Raw genomic sequence first — 18604 nt, 5'->3', positions numbered from 1 at the left:
TATAGGTACCTTTTCACTTTCTTTATAGACAATGAAGCATCTGTTACACTCACAATCAGTAAATTGCCTTTGTGAGCTAAGTAATCCCAGCACTTGAGTGCCCGTGGAAGGGGGACTGCTGTGAGTGCCAGGCCAGCTTGGGGCTTGAATGAAACTCTGTTTCCAAGATCAAACCAGAATAAAATTTCTTATATTGCAAGAATATATATTGATATTAGTCCTTTTCTCTTACAATTTGTTGATGTTTTCTGAGGAATAAAGCTAAAATTAAGTAAAGCAAATCAGAGGCATCTACAAATTAAATTTTTAAATTACACAATCAAATCAGCTATACAGCAATATCTGGGACTGACGCAAAGGCTGTGAAGATCTCAAGTCTGTTCAGTTTTTAAAATGTGCATAACTTCATAAGAAAGAGAAAGAATGACAGAATATTATGAATAATTTTCACATGAGAAAAGATCTTTTCCAAACTCCTGCTTTTTTTTTTTTTTTTTTTTTTCCTTTCAGGAAAGAAGTCTGTATCTAAGATCCCGGTTCGTGTTTTTAGCAATTCATTAACAACACTGTACACGATAAATTATCAAAGATGTTTCCAGAAATAATTGAGCTGACCTCTGTATTTGTTTCTTGGCAGGATGGGAACATGTTCCTTGGAACTAAGGACAGAGATGCAAGCCAGCAGTGTGTGTTAGGAGCTGCTCTCTGCTTCACTTCTCCTACACTAGCATCTGGGCTCTCACAGTTGACTGATACCTGTGAAAAGTGCCCAGAACCACTGTCAGCTAGAATAAGCTCAAAGGGCAAAAGTTTTTATTATGTGCATTGTTGTTGATGTATCCTCAACACTTATAATAGCAAGGAGCACATGACAGACACTAAAATGCTTGGTGAATGAGTAACTTCAGACTGACATAAAGATCTAAAACAAAGATAGCAGCAAGTAAAATAACACACAAAATGATCAGATAAGCAAAGGAAAAGGATTTATAAATGGTTCTTAGATATAGAAAAAGGTATTCAACCTCAGAGACAATGAAATAATTTTAATAAAGATATAAAAACATAGTATTTTCACCCAATAAATTATAGAACTATGAAACTTATTAACATGGTGAGTCTTTTGGCAAAGTGTGCCCATATTTACATTTCTTGTAGAAATATAAACAGGTATAGACTCTTTATATGGAATTTGGCACCGTGCATTAAAATTACAAATATGTATGTCCTTGGTCAAGTAATTCTTCTGGGGAGCTTATCCTGCAGGACTTACCAAAGAGTGAAGTGATATATGGCAACTATATTCTTTGCCTTAATGTTTTTAATAGAAGAAGACTGGCTAAAGCCAAGTGCCTATTAATTAAGGAGTAGTAAAAAGCAAGGCACACAAGTGGAGCATATTACGCACAGGAAAGAAACAAATGAGCAGTCTGCTTCACTGCAATGTACTGAACCAAATCAGATTCAAAACAACTTGAGCACTAATTATTGTACGGACAAAGAAGAATACAAAATACATTTGGTTCACTTATAGCCACACAGAGAAAGGGAAACTACCAAGAAAATTTTACAAGAGGTTTCTTTGGGGGACAGAATGGGTCACAGGTACATGGAAAGGACATGCATGCATGGCTGCATTTTTTACATTTAAACAAGTGGCCTAGGCAACTATATCACATACACCCGCAGGGAAATGTACGAAACAAGAGTCATGAGGCTGTTTTGCAGGGGGAACACAGCAACTCCTTAAAACTCAGCATGTAGGTAGTTTATTGTATATATGTGTAATAATATAAATGTATATGTAAAAAAATTTTTAAGTATTTAATAAAAATGTAGGATGCTATAAAATGGAGATATGACCAGATTCTTAATATGTTAACAATAGGCAGAAATACCATCCTGGAAACAGATACATTCTGTCTGATATAGTAATGTGTTAATAAATCAGTAACAACAACAACTTAGCATGCATCTTTAAATGAACATGCTGACTGTGAAAGCATTCACCTAACATCAAGGCTAATCTCCTAAGGACCTCTCTACAGCTTCACTCTATAGGCCTATCTTGACTTGTACTTAAAAGTATTTTAAAACAATGAGCATGATGCTGGCCTGAAAATAAGTTTAGAAGTCCTGATACCTACAGACACCACAGATTGCACCATGACTGTAAACTATGCCTTTTCATTTAGGGTAAATTCTCTGACAAGCAAATAACACAATCTATGATTATAATGTGTGGCATTTTATGTAGAAAACATGCATTCAATTTTCATGTGAGTGACCTCTCTTCTTCATCAGTACATTAAGAGCTCTCAAAATCAAAGGTACCTCACTGATTTAGGAGGATGCTGTCAGTAAGAAAAAAGAAAAACCAGCTCTGGTGCTGACACTACCCAACCTTCAATCCTTATGACTTGGGACATCATGCGTCTTACCTTACTTCAGCTGGGGGGTTTGGAGAGTAGGGATTTGCCGAACAAGCCAGAATTCTGATGACTGCTCCAGGATGGTAGGTCTCCAGCACGTGAACAGCTGTAGGATATACTTGCTGCTCAAAAGTAAGTTCCACATAGTCCTGGCTCTGAAAATTAGGTGGTGTTCTTCTGAATGGCCGGGAAGCACTGGGACACCGATCCCACCATGTTCCGTAAGTTCGAAACACAGCTGTCTGTGTAAAGTCACCAGAACTCGGGAACACATTTGGCACACCTGCCAAATTCCACATGGTATAGGACATGCTGTTCTCACTGCCGTAATGGGAACTGAAGTCCACCACTTCTTTGGCGTACTGGACCTCCTCTGCATTGAGAGGGGAAGTCCGGCTGCTGGGTACTACAGTCCTATGGCTGTTCATCATATCTCCTCTTGTAGCTGTCCTGGCTCGGCGCCGAAGGCACATATAATAAAACATGGTCAGAACGGTTAACATGGGAAAGACTGGTGACATCTAGTCCTGAGTTATGAAGCTTCAAAAGGTCAGGAGTCCTCAGTGAGATGCATGAACTCTGAAGGATGGTCTACAAAATGAATGGCGTGGTGAAGTGAAATAATTTAAATAAGCAAATAAAAAAAAAAACATGGGTACAGCAAGAAAGAGGCCTTATTCCCAGTGTCATCTCCTAAAATGACAGCTGAAAATGTAGGTTTTTTCAACTATAAATATGATCTCTGGATAAACAATCTATTTAATGCAATTTGTAAGAAATTTACATATGTAAACTTCTGATATAAGGCAATGGAAGACTATGAATCCTGAAGCCATCCATATTTTATATAAAATAACCACCACTCAAGAAATATCAGATTCTTACACATTTAAAAGTAAAGTTATGTAATAAATAGGGTGACGTGCTAAAGCGCCACTTTTACCTCAAGTCATCTTAGGCACTGACATAACTTCACATTTTAACAAATATCCCCTATTTTTAGGCCCAGCAAACACCTTCACCTGGTGAGCCAACACCCTGGTCCTGATTCCCTGTTGCTAGTTAATTTTCTCTCCCAAACCTGCCATGCACAGATTCCACATCAAGGGAATACAGTTTTGAGATGGTGGTTAATTCAGACCCACTAAATTAACTGCCTTACATAACACAGATCAACAGCTGGTACTTAATTTATACCCTCTGTGTTATCTCTTAGGGCAGTTCTCAGCTGCCTGGCATCTGATTTGTTGACAGACATTCTTAGGAGTCACTTACCCCAGTTAGAATGGTCACGTGACACACATGAAGAGCGCAGGAGCTGGCACCCAGCCACCTATCTGAAACACGCATGCTGCTTTCACCTACAGACATTAAAATGAGAGAGGTGAGACAGAGTTTAAAGAAACATTTTTATTTCTAACTTAGTTTTCTTTCTAAAGTAGGGAACTAAGGCAATGGTGCTCATTTCCTTATACGGGGCCTGATGCATACTCTGTGCTTCAGCATATGGACAGAAAGGTAATGTGGAACAAAACCAAAAGAGCACAGAAAAAACTAAAAATACACAACAGCATCTTCTGCCTCTCTATGCCATTATGCTCTAAACACAATGAGCTGCTGTACAAACTTCTAACTAATGCAATAATAAAGGGTCAAGTGTAAAACAAGTGTAGAGAATGCACACTTGTGAGAGACAGGAAGGTCCAAAGCAGAGGACAGGCACCAGCACTAACCTGACTCACAGATTACTTTACTGGCCATATGGTTACCACAGCCACATAGACAAGCAGAGAGGAAATGTCTAACGTCTACAAAGACAGATCATGTATGGAAGGATCTTAATGAAGCTCAGATCAGGAAGAATCCTGCCCATGAAACCAGGAAATCAAACTGGCTCACTCTCCAGAAGCCCACAGATAGGCACACTGTCAGCTCAACCAGGCACGTGCCATGCACACGGCCTAAATTTGCACCACCTTCATAGTTTGTAATTCCATCCACCACTGTGAAAAAACTGGAGAAGCAAAACTAGTTTCAAACTGCCAGCATTTTGGACATGGTAGGCTCAACTATGAAGTATCTTTGTAAGATTGTTTCCACACAGGAAAGAACCAAACCCTTACTGAAGAAGCATGCCAGGGAAAAATCAGTCACTACAAAATGAATAATAATGAGATCAGCTAGTGAAGACAACAGAGAGGAATTTGCACCCTCTAAGACTGGGAAATTTAGAATATCCAGAGTAAGACCTTGTGGGCAAAGGCAGCGAGGCCTTCAGGGAAGGAAGGGCAGGTGCCACCAGGCAGAGCTTTAGTCGAGCAGACAGTCATCATAACCGTTAGACATTACTTCTCAAAGTTCCTTCTGCTCCATTCTCACTGAAACTTATCAAGAAATGCTATTCAAGGAAAAGACTTTGGGGTTCAATCTAGAAATCCAGACACAAACAAAAGGTCATGAGAGTAGAATTAGAATTGAATGTGGTTCATACAGCACTTACTCAACTAGCTGCCTATGATTTAGTTTTCAGTATTCATCCCCGCCTCCTCTACAGTAACACACATCCTATTTCCTCTCTGCAGCCTCCATCCTAGGTGTTCTTCCTCTTCCTCCTTCTCAATTATATAGGGAAAAAATGTTCCTAGCAGGATTTGTGGTATGAGGTACAACAAAGTTCAACCCCCTTAGCATTTGTCTTCCCCTCTCTTTCTCTTCCACAGTCTCCCCAGCCCTGCACTCTCTAGTCTTCCTGCAGATCCATGGCCCCACCCACAAGAGAACAAACCATCCATGCCTGATATCTTCAAGTCTTTAGGTGAGGTGAGGCAGGGCATGCCTCCTTCCTCTCACCCAGGGTGAGGTTGAGAATGCACCTATCACTCATGTTTCCTTCACCATCTCTCACCTGTAAAGACATGGTTCTTTCCCAACAGACTATGAGTTTCTCAAATTTAGAGAATGTATTCTACTTTTAACTATGCCTGATATGAGCTCAATAAACATTTCCTGTTTTATATAGATTTACCGCAAAAGAATAATAAACAACTTGAAAATAAACACAGAAATGAAGTCAGTACTTCCTAAAGATAGGGTTCATATGGGGAAAAAGTCCATATCTCGATATGAAGAAAAAGGAGGAAAATGGATAATAAAAATGGAAATACAATAGGAAAGAATCAAACGCGTGAACTTCCCTGAAGCCGTCCAAGAAGGAATAGTATACATATTGAAATTTTACTGTTCAAAGAGAATGTAAAAAGAGGCAACTTCTGTTAGTACAAAAGCAGCTCTGAATACATAAAAGAGACTTGACTCTGGCCACAAAGGAACTCTGATTGAAATTAAAGAAAGAGTCATGAAAGATATGATTGGAGAAGTAAAAGACAGCTATTTTCTCAAATAGGAAACAGCTTTAGCACTCCAAATCTGTGCTAAGGCCATGGACTGATTATGGAGAACTAGAAAAATACAACTGTAAAAGTTCGCAGAGAGAAAGAGGGGCAGGGATGGGAGAAAGAGACAGACAGACAGAGACACAGAGACACAGACAGAGAGACAGAGACAGAGGAGAGACAGAGAGAGACAGAGACAGAGACAGAGGAGAGAGAGGGGACCTAAGCTAAGAGAAGAGGCAAAATACAGGGGTCAGATCATAAAGTACAGCTAATGCTGTTCTGGAATCAGATATGCTATTCAATACCAAAGCTCAAGAATTAGCAAAAGCCTCTCTTCTTTCCTCACAATTATTCACACTCCAATCCTACATGCTTAAAACATATGGAAACAAACAGCACAGTAAAATGATAGGAAGATGGTATCTTAAACCTTTCAGTGCCTCTCTTCCTTTAAGTAAATGCTCAAATTAAGCATTTTATTAAGTTACTTGTTTATTTGTACAGGGCAGTGGTGTGAAGACGACTCAGTCATTAGGAGTGCAAACCACTTTTGCACTGGACTGGAATTAAGTTCCCAGCACCCAGCATCTCAGATGGTTCACAGTTACCTATAAACCTCAGCTCCAGGGACTCTAACGCCCTCTTAGGGCCTCCAAGAACACTGCCCTTTTGTACACAAACACACACACACACACACACACACACACACACACACACACACACATACACACACACGCAGAATAAATACTTTTCAAATGTTTTGAAAAAAGATATTCTTTAAGCATTTCACTAAGGCCTGCTATGATTTGGCTCAGTGGCCCCTGCCCTTGCCCAAGCAAGGCTGATTTGTTAAACAAAGGCTTAGTTGTCATCCTCTAAGTACCACAGGAGATATTTGATCCTTTAAGAGGCGAGGTCTACTGAAAAGAGGTCATCGGAGATAAGGTCTTAAAGAGGATATGGGGACCGTGGCTCCTCCTAGGCTTCCCAACTTTCATGAGGTCAACAGGCCTCCTCCACCACATGCTCTGTCATCACGTTCTGTGCCACCAATGGCCTAGAGCAACAGGGACACATGAGCATGAATAGAACCTCTAACATTCTGATGCCAAACAAACCCATCCTCTTCTTAAATTGATGGTCAGGTATTCTGTTAGAGTGCAAAGCCTGATAAACACAGGCTCCAATATAGAATATATAGGAGGAGTTTTTAAATGGACTTACAGAGAAAAGGACTCCTGGTCAGTTCTGATGGCAGAGGACACACATGATTAAAACTTAAAAGAAATGGGGGAACTCTCTTCCAGTCTGCAAAATATAGCTTTAAAAAAGTAAGGTTGTAATACAAAGAGTCTGGGCTACAGTATGCTCCTCAGAAGCCTGCTGTCCATACGACAACAAGTGTCTTGGGAAGGGAGTGAATCATGTATGAGTTTGAACTCGAACTTAACTAAAATGAAGAATTAATAATGGTTAGTTCTGCAGCATTTGCTCTCATTCCTGTTTCTCTAGGTTTCTTTAACAAGCATATCTAACCTACATTTCACCATCAAACTTTTGTTTAGTTTAGTTAAAGCAGAGAAAACAGGGTTTTGTTTTGTTTTGTTTTTTTAAGCAGAGATGACAGATGCACTGAATGATGATTTTCTGAGGAATGGATACTGAAAGCCTCTTCCTGCCCACAATGCTGTCTGGCACAGTGTAGGTGTTTGTAGCCACCGGCCATAACACAAAGTATCTTACACATACTACTAAGTATCTAAGTAGATACTAAGTATCTACACTTAACCTTCTTCTTCACTGTCTCATGATAGACAAGAAAGAGTAGATTGGAAAGACAGTGGATTTAGAAGAACCCTGAATTTTTAACATACACACACAGAGAGACACACACGTTTAACTAAAACAGTAAATCCTAGGCATGTGAGGTTGAAGAACAAGAAAAAAAAAAACCCAGCATCCCTAATTGTTAAAACCATACTAACTATAACCAAATACTAGCTATCCACTTTCATATAGCAAAATAGAGTGCATTTACTTCATTAAAAAAAAAAACTTGGAAGATATACAGATATCCTGGCTAGCAAAAATTCATGTTCAATATCATATGTCTCTACTAACTAAAATGAGGAAATTCTTTTAAATTAACTTTGAGTCATAATTTGCATTCTAAGAAAATATATATCCCAAGAAAATATATAAGAACTTATATTAAAGTACAATATGAATTTTGAGAGAAACACAATCAAGCTATTAATACAACAAAAGTTCTCAGAACCAACATTAAAAGAAGCAGTAAGAACAGAGGAGATGGCTCAGTGGTAAAGATGCTTAGTGCCCATCCAAAGGACCTGACTCCAGTTCCCAGTACCCACCCAGGTAGCTCTCAACTGCCTATAGCTGCAGCTCCAGAGAAAGAATAGGACATCCTCTTCTTGCCCCAGACATGCACATAAAGACAAGTGAAAATTGAAGGAAACAAGACTGGGAAAATTATTAATGAATGGTTTATCAAATCTTAATGGCCCAATATATAAAGAGGTATAGTATAACAGGTCAGTAAAAGAAGCAGCTAAAAAATATAAACAAAGGGTATGGTACATAACAAAAACTGAAATGACCAGTAAACAAATTCAGATATCCAATCTTCTTCATAAGCAAAGAAATGCAATAGTAAAACAATAATAGATACTAGTTTTCATTCTTAAACTACAAATTTAAAAAATGACCCTATTATCTCAGCAGGAGCTAACGGTTCAGGTGTGCTTCTGCATGCCTCAAACACGGCTGTGCTGTTTTTACAGCAAACGGTCCTGTTGATAAAGAAATCTCCCTAGGAAGTTAGGGCAGGTAGGCTTATTCCTATCCAGGAAATAACCTTCATGTATGTCCCCATCTTCAGCCAAAAGACAGGCAGGTCTACTTGCAGCTCACTATGAAAGGCTCAGGATTTCCCCCATTTAACACAGTTGACTACAAGTGCTAGTGTCACGGTGGCCCTCGTCATATCGCCCTGTGGACAGCACACAACGACAGTGTCTGACAGTGTCTGACAGTGCTCTGTCTGGGATCCAGGAGCACCATGTCCTTGAAAATTATCCACAGGCCCTTGGTTTCCAAGCAGGACGTAATAGCAGACTCGTAACCACTCTTGACAACAACTTGACAAATGCAGCAGCATTAATAAATTATATATGTTTGGTCTTAGTAATCTTTTTAACAATTTATTCTTTCAGATTTATATATTTAATTTTATGTGGGTAAGTATTTTGACCCCATGTATATATGTGCACCATGTTCATGTCTGGTGTCTGCAGAGGTCAGAAGGCATTGGATCTCCTAGAATTGAAACCGCAGGTGCTTGTGGGTACTAGGAACCAAACCCCAGTTTCCTGCAAAAACAACAAGCACTGACCCATCTCCTTATCAACAGTCGCTTTACAGGGCACTATGGTAGAATCTTGGCAAATTGAAAAGTTATAAATACCTTTTCGCCCAGCAATTTAATCATTTGCACCAAGAAAATAAACAAATATGCAAACACATGCAGTAATTTCTCTAGGTCACCAAGAGATGTTTTAAGATCCCCTCCCCCCCTTGGACCATGGACAGTAGGGAATCCTAGGTAGAGTATGCTTCATTCTACACATAACATACTTCCCATACATACATAATCATAAGGAACGCACTTCACAGCTGGCTTCTCTTTGACATACTTGGGTTTCCAAATTTGGCAACATTAAATTTAAAAAGGTTACTTGGATACAGACGATCTGATGGCCAAGTCTGTTACTTAATAAGTAATGGGCACATCGTGTGTAGATGGGCTAGAAAGATACAGTTCACAGGTCAGGAAGGCATGCAGTTTCATCACACTACTCAGAATAGTGCATGATTTAAGACTTACAAACTGTTTACCCTTGGAATTTTCCACTTAATATTTTCAAACTAAGACTAACTGAAACCAAGCAAAAAGAACTAGGAGACAAGAAAGGGCTAGTCACACTAGGAAATGACCCTGTAATTTCACTTGTAACAGAAATAAATCTGTAGTGTCCTAAATATCAAGAGAGGATTGGTTAAATGTTAGGTTGCTCCTACAATAATGAACCAAAAAGACCTTTAAAAGGTAAGATGTCATGTCTATCTATATAAAGACATGCTCATCGGTGATTATTACTAAGTAGGAGCCGTAGAGAGCTATACCACAGACTATAAGAAACACATTTATACACACTTTTTCTATCTGTCAAGAGCAGAAAACTAAGCAGTGGTTATTACTTACATGTCTACTATATATAACACAGGAAACTGATTCCATTTGGGATGCCCTGTTGGAATATCAAGGGGATACCTGAGAGGAGTGCTGAGCTTGCCAGCGCTGAAAGCAGGCATTCCATGCTGTACGTTCACACCGTTAAGGCAGACACACTACACATAGGAAGACAAAGTCCCAAGTCAATACACGTGCCGATGGTGAATCAGCTTCTATGAGGAGCAACTCTAACTCTACAGAGTGAACCGAGTGAACAACAGAAGGTTTGATTAACGACGGCCATTAATTCAACTGACTAAGAGCAAGGCAAACAAAATCTTGTTTTCAAACCCTGGCAAGGCATTTTAGAGGGAGAAGCAAGAGGCAAAGGAATTCAGCTGGGTACCATGCTACACACGTTCAACCCCAGCACCCGGGAGCCAGGGGCGACCAGACCTCTGATAGAACAAGATAAGGCTACAAAGTGAGCGCCAACTCAACACACACACACACACACACACACACACACACACACACACACGAGAAGGGAATCCAACTTGCCCCCAACTAAATGGTTACTATGCCAGACAAGGTTCAAATCGCCACACACCGTAAAGCTGGAGTCACAGGAGCAGCGTGGCATTAACAGGGGAAGTTGGCCACTGCCAACAGTTCGGAAAGTCTCAAGAATACACAGGCACAAGTGTCCACCGTATGCAAGGATTGTCCAGAAACAAAACAAAACAAAACCAGAATCCAAAAATTATGACGAATTCTTTAGCTAGTAAAAATCCAAAACATACAGTATTATTTATCTCACATCAAAATTAATTAAGTCAACGAACCAATAGGAAGAGAGGGGTGGCTTCTTTCACAATTCACATTACGTAAGGCCAAAGAGGATTCCGAAGTTAGATCAGTGAGGAGGGCAAATATTAATTCCACCAACACTGAGAGGACTAAGTAGTAAGACTGACGTGTTAACGAAAGACCAGGAAGCGTCTACTTGAAGAGCATATTTGGAAGCAAAACATCAGCATAAGATAGCAGTGGACAGAGGACCACAGTGCATCAGGGTCCAAGTACAAGAATGAAGCATCTTATGCGCCAACCTATCTGACTTTCACATCAAAGACGGGAGTTTTAAAAAGTGGTATTCAAGTCTGGAAACAATGCAATTCAAAGAATACTCAGACTTGTCTAATATTCAGCGCCACTGGTTAAGACCCAAATAACTTACTCCAGAAAAGGGAGTGCCCTCTACTCAATATCGTGTAGGATGAGTGTGTGCAAGATTAGCAATGTGCCTGTCTTCAGAACTTAGACCCGAGTGTGCACGGGAAGCCGAGGGAGCAGGTGGCTCCCAACAAGGCCAGACCAGTGAGCTACTGCCTGCGACAAGCACGTGACCCCAGGCTTCTACCACCTAACTTCCTAATCCTTTGTGGATTGCAGGTAGGATGGATTCCTGGAAGCTCTGAGTCCCAGAGCACTTGGGAAACCAAGGGAATGAAGAGCCAGGCCCACAGTAAAACAGTGACAAGCGGCTAGGCCCATCCTAGGCGGTGCAAAGAAGGCTGCAGCCTAGCATCTCATGGCACTGGCTTGCGTGGACAAGAGCAAGGGAAGAAGTCAAGGCTACGCGGCCCGCAGGCCCCGTGTCTGCAGCTCGCCGCGAGCATGCTAGGCCCAAGAGAGCAGCGAGAAGAGGTCGCAACACCCACGTCTTGCGGCCAGCAGAGCCGGACAGCACCACGGGCACGCGTGGGCTGAGGGCCTCCGCCCCGCGCTCCCTAGAGCTGCGCGCGCCCGGCCCCGCCCACGGCCGAGAGGGCGTCAAGACCTTGAGAAGGGAGGAAAGAAGAAAGCGCTGTACCCTGCGGGGTCCGGGACCGGGCGAGCAGGGCTTCGCCTCCAGCCCGCGGCGTGGGCAGCAGGGGGCCGCTCCTAGGATCCCGCGCTGCTGTCGCGGCGGAGAGACCGGCCCAGCGCGACCCGGAAGGAAGACCGAGGCCGCGGGGAGGGGCGGGGCCTTGAGAAGGGCGGGGCCAGGGGGTGGGGCGACGGTGGTGGTGGTGTTGGTGGCAGCTGCTGAACTGCAGTTTGAGCCGCTTAGGAAAGCAGTGCTGGTTTTATAAATGGCTAATTTGCTCTGGCCTGGCGGTGGTTGCAGAACCTTCACGATACTCATGCCTGCAAGGACAGCCCTCCATGAAATGTAGTTCTGCTGGGATTTCTTCGGACTTGGTGACTCAACTCGGGTATTATACAAAAGGCGTTTCTACGCCGGTGCAGTGGAATATGTTTTAAGTTCTCTACAGGCACATTCCACCAACTAATTAACAAATTCTTCAGCCCCAGAAACGAACCTTCCCTGCAGGCGCATATTCGCCTAAATATCCACAATTCCTAGACTGCTACCTCTGACGAAGATGCTGTCAAGGGACTCCCTTAGCTTTAGTCATTTCATTTCTTTTCAGATGAGCCTTTCTGTTGTTGTCATTATATTTGTGTTTTCACACGTTTCGATTAATGAAAAACTTATTTTAAAGGTTGATTTTAATTTTTAATCTCTTCCCCCCCCTCTCCCTCTCTCTTTCTTTGTGTGTGTGTGTGTGTGTGTGTGTGTGTGTGTGTGTGTGTCCCATGTGTGCACACATGTGTTCAGGTGTCATGGAGATCAGAGGAGGTGAGATACCCTGGAGCTGAATTTACAGGCAGTTGTGAACTATCAGATGTGGGTACTGGGAAATGAACAGGTTCCCTGAAAAAGCCACATCTCCAGCCCTATTAACACGAAACTTTCAATATGTTCAATTACTCATTTCCAGATTCCCCTGGAAGAAGCAAAATAGAAAGGATGCTTCTTAATTTTTTTAATTAATTGATTTACTTATTTACTGGCCATCCCAGTCACAGCTTCCTCTCCCTCTCACCCCATCCCCCACCTTCCAATCCTCCCTTCTTTCTCAGAAAAGGGAAGGCCTCCCTTGGATATCAACTAGCCTTGGCATATCAAGTTGCAGTGGGAACTTATTGTGACTAGGCAAGGCAGCCCAGTTGGGGGAAAGGGATCGATCCAAAGGCAGGCAGCAGAATCAGACACAGCTCCTGACCCTGCTGTTTGTTAGGAGTCCCCTGTGTGTTAGCTACACAGTTGTTACATATGTGCAGACGGCATATGTAGTGTTCATGCTCTCTGTTTGGTAATTTGGTCTCTGTGGGCCCCTACTGGGCCAGGTTAAGTCTTTTCTGGTAACTGGAGATGCTTGTTTCAGGATCTGTATACCCTGCTGCTGAGAGTAATAGCTAGGGTCACCCTTATAGATTCCTGGGAGTTTCCATTGTCCTAGGTTCCTTGCACCACCCCCCACTGCCCATTGAAATCATCTCTCCCAGTCTCTCTCCCTCTTCTTCCCTCCAGGAGATCCCTCATGCTCCCCTACTCACCCATCCCCACCCACTTCAATCTATCCATCTATCCCCAGTACCTATTTCCCCTACTCAGTGAAATCATGTATCCCCCTATGTAGACCTTCCTGTTACTTAGATTCTTTGAGCCTGTTGATTGTAGCACATTTGTCCTGTACTTTATGACTAATATCCACTTATAAGTGAGTATATACCATGCATGTCTTTCTGGGTCTGGGTTACTTCACTCAGCATCATCTTTTTTAGTTTCATCCATTTGCCTGCAAGTTTCATAATGTCTTTGTTTTTTTTTAATAGCTGAGTAGTATTCCATTGTGTAAATGTACTACATTTTCTTTATCCATTCTTCAGCTGAGAGGTATCTAGATTGTTTCCAGTTTCTAGCTATTATGAATAAAGCTGCTATGAACATAGTTGAGTGAATGTCCTGTTTTAGGTATTGTGGGCTTTTCATTTTTCCATATGAAGGTGAGTACTTTTCTTTCAAGGTCTGTAAAGAATTGTGTTGGAATAATGATGCATTGAATCTGTAGAATGGTAAGATGGCCATTTTTACTATGTTAATCCTAACAATCCATGAGCATGGGAGATGTTTCCATCTTCTGATATCTTTCTCAATATTTTTCTTCAAAGATTTGAAGTTCTTGACATACAGGCCATTCACTTTCTTAATCAGAATTACATCAAGATATGTTATATTGTTTGTGGTTATTGTGAAGGATGTTAGTTCACTAATTTCTTTCTCAGCCCATTTACTGTTTATATGTAGGAGGGTTTGGTATGTTGTGCCTTCATTGAATTCTAGAAAACCTTTAATTTCTTTATTTCCTCCTTGACCCAGTAGTCAATGAGTAGGGAGTTGTTCAGTTTCCATGAGTTTTTAGGGTTTCTGTTGTTTCTATTGTTGTTGAAGTCCAGCTTTAATCCATGGTGGTCTGATAAGATACAGGGATTTATTTTAATTGTAACCAAGTCAATGGTCAGTTTTAGAAAAGGTTCCATGAGGTGCTGAGAAGAAGGTATAACTGTGTTAGGTCCATTTGGCTCATGATGTCTGTTAGTTTCATTAATTCTCTGTTTATTATCTGCTTAGATAACCTGTCCATTGGTGAGTGTAGGCTGTTGAAGTCTCCCACGCTTAATGTGTGGGGTTTGTCGTGTGACTTAAGCTTTAATGTGTGCCCTTGTATTTAGGACATAAATACTCAGAATTGAGACAACATCTTGGTGGATTTTTTTCTTTGATGAGTATGAAGTGTCCTTCTCCATCTCTTTTGATTATTTTGGAAAGCTCCTCCATATTGCTTGTTTGTTTGCTTTATTCAGAGATAATGTCTATCTTTGTTGCTGAGGTGTGTTTCTTATATGCAGCAGAGTCATGGATTGTGATCTACTGATAGAAGGTCTCCTGGAAAGCAAGTAGAGTTGTGGGCTGAAAAATGGAATCCAAGGGAGTGGGATGCAGTTTAACACTATTTGGTTATAGGGGAATATGGAGGGCAGAAACTTACCTTGTTCCTTGTGCTAGCAGGCCTCAGACAGAGCTGTGGGGTTGGAAATGGAGCACAGGGTTTTGGGTGTAGGTTACCACTGTTCAGTGTGCTTTCAAGGGTGTTCACTTGTTAGTTTTATACGCAAAATATATTACTTAATTTTCTGTTGCTGTGATAAAACATTAAGACCAAAACAACTTACACGAGTAAGAGTTCTTTGGGCTTGGAGTTCCAGATGGTTAAGAATCCATCACAATTACATGTAGGAAGCATTGTACTCAGCACCGGCCATTATTCTGACTCTTTTTTGTTTTCTTCTTCAGTTTTTTAAAAGAGATTTGCCTGTACGGATGTGTTTGCAGCACATGCATTCCTGGTACCAGGGGAAGTCAGGAGAAGCTATCAGGCATGCTAGAACTGGAGTCATAGATGGTTGTCAGTCACTATGTAAATGCTAGGAATTAAACCTGGGTCCTCCAAAAGAACAGCAGCTGTCCTTAAACTGCCAAGCCACCTTCCAACACTGTCCTAACTTCTAACCAAGGAGATCAATATTACCATCATTTGACCTTGAGGGGATGGTATCATGTCCATTATCTGTTTTATTCAATATGGTTTCTTTTGGCATCAGGTTGGTGAGAATATGTTGTGGAGCGTAGTCATTTCTTGAGTTACTCTTATGCAAATAAAGTACTGTTACACCTGTGCTTCATAGACAGCTAGCAGTTTTGTCCATCTATTTGTTTGTTTGTTTGTTTATTTGTTTGTTGCAAATGGCTGCTTTTAACATTCATGTTTGTGTCTTTCGGTGCATGTCCTTGGCATGTCCTAATATACGTTTTAATTTCTACTCTGTCTTAAAGATGTAGTTAGTGATATTGTTTGTTTATTTTTCTTTTGGAGTATATATTGGGGTAGGGTGATAGGGATTGAAATCAGGAACCCTATAATTTTGTTTTAAATGTCCCTTAAAGTACTGATTGCAAAATAGACAGTCATATTTAAGGAAAGAAAAATCTCAGAGCAAAGTTTTGTTTCTTCACTAAATGGAATTGTCATTGCTCAGGCAGACCTCCCCACAACCTTCTCTTCCCAAGGTCCATGCTTTGTTTTCTGGAAAGGGACACAAGTGAAGCCAAAGAAAAGAGTGATGCTTATCAGTTAGTGGTGGCCTGATTTAGTGGGTGAACTAATGCCTCGTTATTAAATGGAATGTTTTTCAGAGCTGACAAGCATCCCACACTGTAACAGCACTATTAAAAATAAAGTCACAACAAGGCTTAATTGTGCAAAAAGTCACCAGCTCAGCAAGTTGGTTATGATGCATCTATGTTAGTTTCAAAAGTTGCAATGTTCTGAGGGAGTGGGGAGGCGGGCACAGAAGCAGCAGGTTCAAAACTCCTCTTTGTCCTGACCTCTTGAAGCACCACCCTCCTTTCCACTATTCTCAAGTGACTTTCTTCATCTTAATAAAATATCTATCAGTGAGATACCTTTTGGGATCATGAGCATGCGTGACCATATATCCTATACCAGAAAGGTAAAAATCATTCAAAATGAAAATGTCCTCACAGTGAGTGCCTCTTAATTTTCTTTCATTAGTTACAAGAAGTTGTTCTCTCTATTCAGGATCTTTTAGAAAATGCAGCTCCACAGACTTTCCACATAACTCAGCCAAAGTAATCTGTGAGCTAGCTCCCTCTCTGTCTCTCTCTGTCTCTCTCTCTGTCTCTTTCTCTCTGTCTCTGTGTGTGTGTGTGTGTATGTGTGTGCCTCTGTGTGTGTGTCTTATGTGTGAGTGTGCTTGCGTGTGCGCCTATGTGCGTGTATATGACTCTGTGTGAGTATGCCTGTGTGTGTAGTGTGTTGCCGAGATTGAAGCGCTGAATCCATGTCATCATACACACTAGACAAGTCCACTAAAACTAAGAAACCCAGTCTTCTCTTTATTTTTTTTATTTTGAGATATATTTTCCCAAACTACCCTTGAACTCACTCTATACCCTACTCAGGACTTGGGTTTCCAACCTTCCTACTTCACCTTCATACTCCTAGGTAGTTTGAATAACATGCATGCACCACCACCAGTTTGGCCCTGTGAAATCTTAAATGAACTAACTTGGTGAAAAGCAAAATTCAGGCACTAATCATAGTTCATGATTTTTAATATGTTAGTGGCCAAGGAGTATGAATAATAGCCACTAATAGAAATCTTTTACTCTGTTTTCGGTATCATACAGATCATAAAATGTTTTCTTGTTAATATTTATCTTTCATGATATTAACCTAAAAATAGTTTAGTAATTAATGAGAAAATTAGAATTTTAAACAAGAAAAAGGCCATCAAGAAAACATTCCAAGCCCTTATAGTCCAAACCGCCTTCTTACAGACCTGGAAGCAGGCTCTGAAATTTTAAAATTGCCCACATCATAGTATCAGAGCTGTCAATGATACCTGGCTCTCCACCTCTAAATCAAAAAGGCTCTCTGAAAATGGTAATGAATTACTTTACAATTCAATAACAACTAACCCCGTTTCCATATTACCATAACCTTGAAGTAACTGTATGCAATAGCTAGAAAAATGAAATGAACTTGGGAGCAGGAAGACCTGTCTGTCCAGCTCTGCCATGTTCAGTAACCTGTGATCTTAGATAAGTTATAACTTCTCTGAGCTTGTTGGCACGTCTGTGAAGTGTACCTAACTCACAGACACTAGAGAAATTTAAAAGAGATCATATAAATGAAAATGCTTTGTGGGTGATAAGATAGTATGCAAATGAATGAATATTATTAATATTTATTAAAATGTGTTGAAGATCAGTAATTGAGACCCTCCAATGCAAAATGTCAGTGCAGAGCCTTCAGGATCTCTCTAGTTTAACTTTTGAAATTGTTATCAGCCAGGAGAAAAGCTGAAAGCAACTCAGTGATTTACCTGGATTTAGATTCAAGGCAAGTGGCTTATAAAAACTGAGTTCTGAATGCAGGCTTCTTTGTACCTTCCGGTGAAGAATTCAAATATATTTAATATGTGAACACAAACTAAGGTGGATTAAAACAATGTGATAAAGCTATAAACCAAATTATTAGAGGCCTAAAAGAAATATCTTTAAAATGTATTTTTTAAAAAACCCTATTCTGATTGCACAGTTTTCATTTCTGCCATTCTTTTTCTGTTAATTTCTCCATTTACTTAAAACTTTAGCAGTAATAAAGGTTGCCAGTGCTTGGGAATATTATGAGAGAAGTGATGAGACATCCTAGGTCCTTTTCTTTCTTTCTTTCCTTTCTTTTTTTTTTATTTTTTTTATATTATTTATTTATTTGTTTGTTTGTTTGTTTGTTTGTTTATTGGTTTGTTGAGACAGGGTTTCTCTGTGTGTGTAGCCTTAGCTGTCTTGGACTTGATTTGTAAATCAGGTTAGCCTCAAGCTCATAGTAATCCACCAGCCTCTGCTTCCCAAGTGCTGGGATTAAAGGTGGGCACCTCCACCACCCGGCCCCTAGGTCCTTTTCTAAGGCAACTAAGTTCACTTTTGTAGTTCTAGGATGGGCGCAACCCAAGGCCAGGAAATTCAAGCCAGAAACTCGAGT

At 40.7% G+C, this 18604-nt stretch overlaps 1 protein-coding gene across 1 annotated transcript in view; it reads right to left on the bottom strand.

Annotated features, from left to right (window-relative positions):
• FBXL4 (F-box and leucine rich repeat protein 4) overlaps positions 1-12115 on the bottom strand; it is a 65059-nt gene extending 52944 nt beyond the window's left edge. Inside the window, exons 1-3 of the mRNA XM_084765337.1 lie at positions 11959-12115; positions 3708-3793; positions 2442-3023 (exon numbers count right to left, since the gene is read on the bottom strand). Of these exons, the coding sequence (XP_084621463.1) occupies positions 2442-2953 (512 nt within the window). The 5' untranslated portion in view covers positions 2954-3023; positions 3708-3793; positions 11959-12115. The remainder of the gene's footprint in view (positions 1-2441; positions 3024-3707; positions 3794-11958) is intronic.
• Between the last annotated feature and the right edge of the window lie 6489 nt (positions 12116-18604).

Source organism: Acomys minous (assembly GCF_964271855.1).
Source record: "Acomys minous genome assembly, chromosome: 1".
Taxonomy (NCBI): domain Eukaryota; kingdom Metazoa; phylum Chordata; class Mammalia; order Rodentia; family Muridae; genus Acomys; species Acomys minous.
This window is presented reverse-complemented; position numbering and strand designations above follow the sequence as displayed.